This window comes from Galeopterus variegatus, unplaced genomic scaffold (genome assembly GCF_000696425.1).
Source record: "Galeopterus variegatus unplaced genomic scaffold, G_variegatus-3.0.2 Scaffold398, whole genome shotgun sequence".
Taxonomy (NCBI): domain Eukaryota; kingdom Metazoa; phylum Chordata; class Mammalia; order Dermoptera; family Cynocephalidae; genus Galeopterus; species Galeopterus variegatus.
In genome coordinates this window covers 331,349-341,339 of record NW_007726509.1, presented here as the reverse complement: position 1 = coordinate 341,339, position 9,991 = coordinate 331,349, and the positions used below count along the sequence as shown (strand labels likewise).

The window sequence follows — 9,991 nt, the reverse complement described above, 5'->3', positions numbered from 1 at the left end:
AACAATTAAGTCAGTCCTGGGGACTTGGCTCCAGACCCACGGCTGTCCGGCAGTGATCTTACTGCTCCCACAAGCAGCAGGAACCTCATCCCCCCACCCTCTGGCCCTAGAAGCCCCTCCTCCCCTCAGGGGCAGGCAAGGACCCTCAGAGGAGGTTTGCAGGGCACAGCCATAGGGCAGAGATGAGAGGTGCCTCCTCCCACTGACTATCTGCACAGGCTGCCATCAAGCTTCCTTCTGGGCCAGAAGGCTGTGGGACAGTTGGCTCAGGGAAGTGTGCTGGCCCAGGAGACAAGGCTGGAGAGGAAAGGAAGTGGGAATCTCAGGATCCAAAAACTTGCACCTTCCATAAAATCCTCACGCATCTCTGCATTTGGGCTCCAGGAGGGAGCACTGGGCTCATTGGGCTTGGAGAAAACAGCGCGAGGTGGCCCCAAGAGCTCTTTTCAACTCCTAAGGTCTTTGGGGCAGTGCCCACCCACTCCCCTGCCTTATCCCATCTGCTTTTGCAAACAGAAAGTGGGTAAGGGGATATCAAGAGGGAGTCATGTTAGAGTTGGACATGACAAGGAGCTTCTTGTTCTTGAGGGTATTTCCATGACAAGACAGAAAGCCACAGGACAGAGTGGAACGCTCCTCTCACAGATGTTCTTTACCACATCAAAAAATACAACCTGCCATTGGGTGTGACCTTCCTGGAAGCCAGGGCTGAGACCAGCAGGGCCATTTCACACTTTGCTTCTTGGCCCTGAAAGGCTACTCATTGACATGTGGGCCACCCTGAGATGACACCCAGAGGGCTGGGACAGGTTTGGATTAAGTCCCAAAGCTGTGTCTGTTTATTAGTCTGTTTTCTGTCACTTATAACAATACCTGAAACTGGGCAATTTATAAAGAAAAATCTATTTCTTACAATTATGGAGAGTGTGAAGTCCAAGTTCCAGGAGGTCCATCTGGTGAGAGTCTTCTTTGTGGTGGGGACTCTCTACAGAGTCCTGCAGTAGCACAGAGAATTACATAGCAAGGGAGTCTGAGCTAACAAATTTCTTCCTCTCCTTATAAAGCCACCAGTCTACTCGCATGATAACCCCTTAATCCATTAACCCATTAATCCGTGAATGGATTAATCTATTCATGAAGCCATAGTCCTCATGATCCAATCACCTCTTAAAGGCCCCATCTTTCAAATACCATAATCACAGCATGATAACCCCTTAATCCATTAACCCATTAATCCGTGAATGGATTAATCTATTCATGAGGCCATAGTCCTCATGATCCAATCACCTCTTAAAGGCCCCATCTTTCAAATACCATAATCACATTTTCCTCCCTCTCGCTTCTGTTACAATGGGGATTAAGTTTCAAATGAGCCTTGGAGGGGACAAACATTCAGACCATATCAGTCTGTATCAGGCCAGAGGGGTCAACTCAACTAGTACCTGTCTCAAGTTCAATTTCAGTGGAAGGTGCAGCAAGGCCCACCTGGCATCAGGGCGAGAGAGGAGGAACCACTTAGTGGTGAGAAGGTGGGACTAGCCTGGGTGGGCCTTGGGCTCTGGCTTTAGGAAAATTTATCTGCTTTTTAATTTCTCAGGGCTGCAAGTAAATATCGTACAACTAAAATGAGTGTCTCCAAGCCAAACGAGGGGAGTCCCTGATAGAGCTGTCAGTCCACTGTGGAGCCCATCCAGTTCACAGCGTGCCTGACAGACAGCTGGACCAGCCCTGGACAGCCCACAGTGACTGATGAAAAGGGACAGCTGAGCAGTTAGTAACCACCACTCCACATGTGGTGCTTTGTCGCAGGGAACCAGGGTTTCAGAGCATAACTGCCTTCTAACTCTGTGAGAAAGGGTCAAGGCACTATAAGCTCATGCCCTGTGCATTTTGACACTTATATTTGGGACTGTTACACAATACGAAGAGCAAATACCAGAAAAATTAATTTGTATGCAGGCAGCTATTACAAAGAACTCCTAAATATACCAACCTCTACCTGATTATGAAATATTCTTCCCATTTTCCAGATGAGAATGGTGAGGCTGGGAGGTTAAATAATCATTCAGACACGTCAGAGGTATGGAGGCCGATTAAGGACCCTATGTCTGTTGGGGATTTTGTTGTTGTTTTGAATATCAGTACTGCCTCAAAAATCCCTCTAGAGAAAAGGCCAGTAACGTGTTTAACTTGTTAACACTTGTAGTGGATTGAATTATGTCCCCCCAGAACTCATTGGAGCTTGAACTGTGCTCCCCAAGTTTTATGTATTAGAAACTTAGCCCCAACTGTGACTGTTAAGAGGGTGGGAAATCCTATTATGGTAGTTGAAGGGTTGGGCCTTGAAGAGGTGATTGGATTGTAGGACTGTGCAGTAGTGAATAGATTAAAAATGGTGGTCAGGGGTGTGGGTCCAAGGGCTTTAAAAGAGGAGAATCTCCTTCCCCCTACCCGACCCTACCCTCCCCCACCCCCTCCCCTACCTTCCCCTCCCTCTCCCTCTCCCTCTCCTCTCTCTGCTTCCACCATCTTGCAATGTGAGACCCCTGGGTCACTGTTGCCACCACCAGATGGACTTTGGACTTCCCAGCCTCAGAAAGTGTAAACAATAAATTTCATTTTCTTCTAAATTATCCATTTCAGGTATTTCTGTTATAGCAATACAAAACATACTAATAGAGTACTTAATGTCAGAAAGGGGACGCAAAGGAGCAAATGGAAACCTTGATGCTATTTCAAAACCATTTCCATTTTACAAAGCCAAGGAACACTCAAGGCAAGGGTAGTTCCCCTCCTTTGGGGACACAGAGTTATTCTGGACCCCGAGGGGATCTGAAAGATTTGAAGGGCCTCACAGAGCTCCAGCAGGGGTTGGTTATGCACGTAGAAGCTCAACACCTCAGGATGGGACCTAACTCAGATTCACAAGTACTGGCCACCTGGAAGATGGCTTTATAGGGGGACAGAGCCCAACAGATCAGCTGAACTGTGGGTTATTCTAGGCCGGCCATTAATGGCCACTGTCCTCGTCACTCACCAGGAGTATGTCACAGGACCCACTACAGAAGGAGGTCAAGGAAGAGATGAGGGTGGGAGGTGTCACCAAGAAAAATGGCTTCTCTCCAAGAGGTGGGTTAGGACAGGCTGAATCAGCCAGGGGCCCCACGAGCAAGAATGCTGAACGCAATTTCCCCCGGACCATGACTTGACCTGGCCACCTCCACAGGTTTGGGGGTAGAAGATGGCAGCTTTGGGCTCTCCCTAAGTGGTTCCCTTCAAGGCAAGGAGCGTCAAAGACTCAGCTAGAACTCTCTGCAATGGGAACAATGACTTTGTTAACCACTGACTACAGTGGCAGGTGCCCACCCCTGCCAGGTGCCTGAGCACATAGTCAGTAGTGGGAGGGGCTCCCTGACGGCCCTGGACATGCAAAGGCCCCGGTGAATAGTATGGTCAGTCCCTCTGTGACCAGGGGTCCCACACATCCATCTGGCCTTATAAAGTGGCCACGTCCTGAAATGCAGTAACATGTTAAACCAAAATTCAAACGTCTGAAGGGAAACCAGCCCTTTGGAAGAGTTCAGAATTAAAACAACATATGGAAAAAGAAGTCATTTTGTAATATGAACAAACATTCCCTAATTTACCCATTTTATGTACCCAGGGGTTTGTGAATTATATGTTCTTAGAATGATGCACACCTGGGTACTCTTAACTGTAAAATAAAAGAAGGGTGAAGCGTTAAGATTAAAAAGAAAAAAAGCCATTCTTCTAAAGTCTAATTATGAACTATTGAAAGTGGGGATTGAGGGGTGGGTGGAATTTTGCTAAGAGTGAGTTACTGGTCACTACGGGAGATGATGAAAGGAGCCCCGAGCTCACCCTGCAGCGTGGGGCATGTGCGTGCGTGTGTGTTTGTGAATGTGTATCTGTGTAAAAACGCTTCTGTGTATGCGAGAGTGTGTGTTTGTAACAGTGCTGGTATGTGTGTGTGCATGTGCGTGTGTTGTGTCTGTCTGAGGAGCGAAGGGCTCAGGCATACATTCAACTCCTCAAGGCAGACTTGTAGACTGGAAATTATCTAATTGACACCAGTCATCTCTAAAAGTCCTTTCCTGGGCTAAATTCTATCATCCCATCCCCGCTTGCTGGGCAGCATCCCGAAAGACAAGCTGTGATGCTCGTGTGTTCTCTTCCAGCCTGCTTTTGGAGATTCTGTGTTCGGAAGTAAAGCTATTTTTTGTTCAAATTGTTGGGCCTTTTGGGCGACTAGAAGTGAGAATGGAGTCCTCTCCATCCAGAGACGCCTTCCCACAATCAGCCTCAAAAGAGGGATTCATTCCGTATTTGTCCATATTTGCATTTTGTATGGTATATTTTGAAGAACAAATGTATTTTGCTTTAAAAACCACAAGGTAATAAAGATCTCAAACCAGTATAACAGCCCTGGAATATTTCTCACCTGCCCACACACATGTAGTTTTTTGGAGACTACAGAGGGGGTGCGGGACGGGCTGGGAGCAAGGCACAGGGCTGGGAAAGGCTGCCTGCAACCTGCCCCCGTTCACTTTTCAACAGCCACGTGTAAAAGTGGAACGGCCTGCAGGGCCTCTCTTTCAGTCACCTGGACAAGGACAGCTTACAGCTGTCTTTTCGTACCTCTTTAAGGCTCCATTAAATGTTTTGCGGTTCACAGTTCAAATATGGAAGATCTCTAATTCAAATACCTGGCTCGCATTTGCTCACACCGTCTTAAAGGAAGCCCGTACTGTTCATTTTATTTCTTTAAATCTAAGTGGGAAATGCAAAATTTTTAAAAGTAAAAAATAAGGAGATTGGCTCCATTTAACATTTTTATAATTTGTTTAATTTTTAAGGCACACAGTTTATGTAGATCATTTTAACATCTAAAAATACAAAGTTAACACAAGTAACGTCTGACTTATTTACCAAGTTTAAATGTGACATTATAAAACTAGACTAAAATTCTGACTTCTAAACAGATATGAAACAATGTGGACACTGGTGACACTAGACACGACCTCTAAAAATGTGTGATTGTGGAAAAAGGAAGACTGCCAGGGTAAAACCATTGCATCCAGCGAGCGGGAAAGGAAAGTGGCCACTATATTAAAGCCTTTGTTTCCTTTACTAGACACTTTTCACCAAATCCCAGGATGGTTACTGTTAATGCATTTTACTCTCCTTCAAATGAGATGTGCAAATGAAAAATGAGCATTTTAACATCAACCACACGCCACACCCAACTCTACAAGAAGGCTTTTCTGTAAGATGTGTGTGAATGTCAGAGCACCACAGTCTGAGAGGCTACACTCCAGTCCTGTGAGGTGTGAGGTCCTGATGGACATCTAAACAGCCACGCATTTTCTCTTCTGCGCCTGGGATTAGAGCTCAGCAACCCAGCCCACAGACAAAGCTGTGAGGGGAGGCTGGGTACAGGGGTGGTGCAGAAAAAGCCACAGATAAACCAGAAACTCTTTTGCGTCAATACTTTCCACTTCCTCCCTAACTTGGTCATTTACCAGAACTGTCCAAGAGTAGTCACCATGAATTTAATCTCCCCAGATTTTCCCTGCCTGATCTCTACATGAAGCTATGAAGGGCAGAGACACAAGAGCAGCCCGGTGGGCCCCACACTATACCACCGTCACTGCAGTGCAGTGCTGGGTCTTAGAAGGACTCAAAGTGTGCATGGCTCGCATTTCAGCACCAGGCAGGGTGATTCTCCAAGTTGCGGCTGATATTAAGAGTCTGTGAGAGGGGAGGGGGCAAGAGAAGGAAAGGAAGCTGGAACCAAAGACACAGAGAAGCACTCTCCTCCTTTGCCTTTTCTGGAATCAGAGGTTTCTGCTGGTCCCTGCAGGCCTATGAACTGTACAATCTCCCACCTCTTTAAATCCTGATTTCGAGCATCCTTTCTAGCTCTGCAGCACCAAATCTTTTTGTTTGTTCTAGGACCTCTATAGATAATCATCAAGGCACTACCAAGAGGTCCCCTTACCAGTCCTTTGAAATAAACATGATACCATATATGAATGAAATAGTGTGTGGTGTGAATGTGTGTGTCTGAGAGACCGAAGAGTTGGAAAATGTTCACCAATAAGCTACCTAAGTGGAGTGAAATTTAAGGTGATTTTTTGATTTCCTTCTTTATGCTTTCTGATACCTTTTTAAATATTAAAACAGGCATGTATTATTTTGTAATTATAAAAATAGTACTTTCATTTTGAAAAAATTTAAACTAATATTTTAGAGGAGAAAAATAAGCTATATGTGATTATGAAAACTATCAGACAGACCAATTTATTTAAAATGGAAGGAATTGAACCCAAACTTAATTTGCTTTGAAACTGAGACTGCAAAATACATGCCCTAAATATCATAGATTACAATGTCAATGAATGTCAATGATATAAATTAACATAACATAAACTAGATAATTGGTGTGTATAACAGACACTGGAATATTCCATACGCAAGAGATTTGACAAATTACAAGACCATAGCTTTGAATGAAAAGCCATGGGCATTATTTTGCAAAGAATGGATGGTCTTTGGAGGGAAATTCATAGAACATACTCTTTTTGTAGCCTAGCTCATTCAACTGAGAAATAAGACAGAAAACACCCCAGCTTCACTTCATTCTTTTTGCAACATCTGAATATGCGTGTTCAATCTCCTGGTCAGCTGGACATGTGTTTGTGAACTCATCCCTAGCATAGGCGTTGTTCAAGTATCTCCAGATGCCAGTCATTTCAGAAGGAAATTCAAAATCTCTGTATTTCTTGGCCACGATCTGAAAATGAAGAGGAGATGATCAGTAAAGGGAAAACCCACTAACGTAGGCAATCACGTCAGACAACCCATTCTTTGAGGCATGTACTATATTCTCATTCTCAACTCCTGATGTAATTCTACAGTCATTCGGACTCCCCATGGTGGCATTTTAACTTTGCATAGGGGCAACTCAGGAACAGGAAAGGGCAGACACAAATTCTTACCTTCACGGGCATAGCAGATGGAAGGAAAGGGCAACTGAGAGAGAGCATCATGAAAAACACAGTGGTGTAGGGCCACAAAACACACTTGGGAGAGTGTGGTGCTGATAACACCAAGGCCACGGGTTTGGATCCCTATATAGGGATGGCCGGTTAGCTCACTTGGGAGAGCGTGGTGCTGACAACACCAAGTCAAGTGTTAAGATCCACTTACCGGTCATCTTTTAGAAAACAAACAAACAAACAAAAACAAACAAACAAAACATGATGGCATGAGATATCTCCTCTGGCTGCAGAGGTACAGCTGGAAAATTAGTCACAAAGCAGGGTGCATAACACTGGGGACTGTGTCAGTTTGCCAAAGTACCACAAATTGGGTGGCTTAGGAGAACAGAAATTTATTCTCTCACTGTCCCAGAAGCCAAAAATCCAAAATCAAGGTGTCATCAGGGCCATGCTCCCTCTGAAGGCTCTAGGGGAGGATCTGCTACAGGCTTCTCTCCTAGCTTCTGGTAGTTCCTTGGTTAGTGGCTCAAATCCTTACATGGTGTTCTCCCTGCATCTCTGTCTCTGTATCCAAATTTCCCCTTTCTTGCAAGGACACCAGTCATATTGGATTAGGTCCACCTTATGCCAATATGACTTCATCTTAACTAATTACATCTGCAATGACACTGCTTCCAAATTTGGTTAGATTCTGTACCTCAACATATGAGTTGGGGAGGCAGTGGACACAGTTCAATCTGCAATAGGAACCTAGGGCTGCAAAGGCCAGTTCTGCCTTGTTGCCCCATCCCACTGATTCCTGGGAGGTCTGAATGAAATGAGCATGGTTTAACACAGATTGGAAGACTGTTGGGACTTATTTCTCAGATTTTGGAATCCAGCACAGCCATTGATGCAGTGTGGCAGCAGAACAGGACCATGTAACTTCCAGAAAGCTTCCTAAACTGTTCATCACCTTTGACTTGAATTCAAACCTACTGATGTCAGGCCGGCCCGTGGCTCACTCGGGAGAGTGCGGTGCTGATAACGCCAAGGCCACGGGTTCGGATCCCATATAGGGATGGCCGGTTTGCTCACTGGCTGAGCATGGTGCTGACAAACCTACTGATGTTGATGTTAAGAATTCTGCTTTTCTTTTGTTCACATTTGCCTGATTTTTCTTTGCCCATTTTTTAATTTGAACTTCTCTGAGTACATTTGTTAAGCGTATGTCTCTTATCGACAGAATCATGTTTATATTATATTTTCTGGATTTAATACTTGTCTTGTTTTCTGTCTTTCTGTGTGTATGTGTGTGTACATGTGTGTGTTCCCCTTTCAGGTAACTTAGAAGATTTATAGTCTGTTTTAACTTTTCTAGTGGTTTCTTAGAAAATTTTAAATAATAGGAATTCTCAATTTCGTCATTTATCAACTTCAGGTGCAGTCTATCAACTCCGATGATATTAAATGAGGAAATTCATGTATCTCCACTTGTCTCCATTCCTCCTCCCTTACCCCCCTTCCGATGGTTGTAGCAACATCCAGGCTGACTGTACTCTCTGTTCTGTCCTTATAAATCCCACCGTTATTTTGTCTTAGTGCTAGTTTTCTATTTAAATCGGTTCTCTGTTTATCACCCGTCCTTTTATATCACACACCTTCTCTGTTTCCAGATTTTTATTTTTATTATCGTTTTATTATATAGAAATCTTATTTCTAAAAAATGGCTCAGGAGTTGTTATTTTACTGTGACCAGAAGTCTAAGTAAAAACAACAATTTTCCCAGATATAATATCCTACATCACACATCCTTTCCCTTAATTTTCTGTAGATGCTAAACCACTCTCTTCTGATTCTTAATGTGATCATAAAGACACCGGAGGCTACTCTGAATTTCTTCCCTATGTAGGTGGCTTTACTATTTATTTACTATTGTTATTATTACTACCGCTGTTGTTATTATTATTGTCCGGATGCCCAAAGGGTTCTTTTTGATTCTCAAAGCTCAGCACGTGAAAAGTTTAAATGTGTCCCGGTGTGTTGAGCGTTGTGGGGCAATGTTCTCTCAAACGTGGCACGTCATTTACACTGAAGGTTCAAGTCACTATTTAGTTCAACATAACTCTCCCCTTGGACCTCCCTCTTTTCTTCCTTTTCCTTTCCTGTCCTCACGTTCCTGATTATGAACATCTACAATCTCTGTGGTCATTTCTTTGCTCTTTCCCATTTGATTTTGGCTGATTTTCTCAGGCCTAGCCTCCAAACCCCTGACTGACTTCTGCAATGCCTTTTTCTGCTTCTTGCTACTTCTAACCGAACTTTCATTTCTGCAATTATTTCACTTATCTTCACTTGTTTCTTGGGCTCTGCCACCCTGATTTCCATCCTCTTTGTGATGTTCTTACTTTTTGATATCTTGTGTCTTGTCTTTGAGATTTTTCTCAAAAAGTCCGTGTTCTCTTTCATTCCTTTGAGGCCATAGAAAAGTTCCTGAGTGGAATGTTCTTCAGTTTACTGGAGCAGTTCTTCATCACATGCATATTTCTCATCTGCTTTTTTTTTTTTTTTTTAATCTTTTTTTTTCCACTCCCCCTTTTGATCATCTTTACCTACACAGAGGTCTCCCTTGGATTCTTTCTGGGTAGTTAGTCATCTTTTAATGAAGCTGATTTATTGAACCCACCATTAGCTTAAAATTAATGTAATGAGCAAAGGGAGTGAGATGGGGCAGGAGGCAGATTGATTTGGATATTTACTCTCAAGTATCCTCTTAATGAACGCTGCCCCAGGGCCACATTAGTGTTAGTGTTAGTGTTAGGGTTGGGTTTCAGGTTAGGGTTGGGGTTAGGGTTGGGGTTGGGGTAGGGGTTAGGGTTTGGTTTGGGTTGGGGATGAAGTTAGGGTTAGGGTTAGGGTTGGGTTTGGGTTAGGGTTAGGGCATCCTCCACTCTGAGCCTCACACATTATGTAGAAGTTCACCATGG

General features: G+C 44.0%; 1 protein-coding gene across 1 annotated transcript in view; it reads right to left on the bottom strand.

Annotated features, from left to right (window-relative positions):
• Positions 1 to 4,844: 4,844 nt before the first annotated feature.
• Positions 4,845 to 9,991, bottom strand: part of CLIC6 (chloride intracellular channel 6) — a 46,949-nt gene continuing 41,802 nt past the window's right edge. The window contains exon 8 of the mRNA XM_008568324.1: positions 4,845 to 6,817. Coding sequence (XP_008566546.1) covers positions 6,656 to 6,817 — 162 coding nt within the window. The 3' untranslated portion in view covers positions 4,845 to 6,655. The remainder of the gene's footprint in view (positions 6,818 to 9,991) is intronic.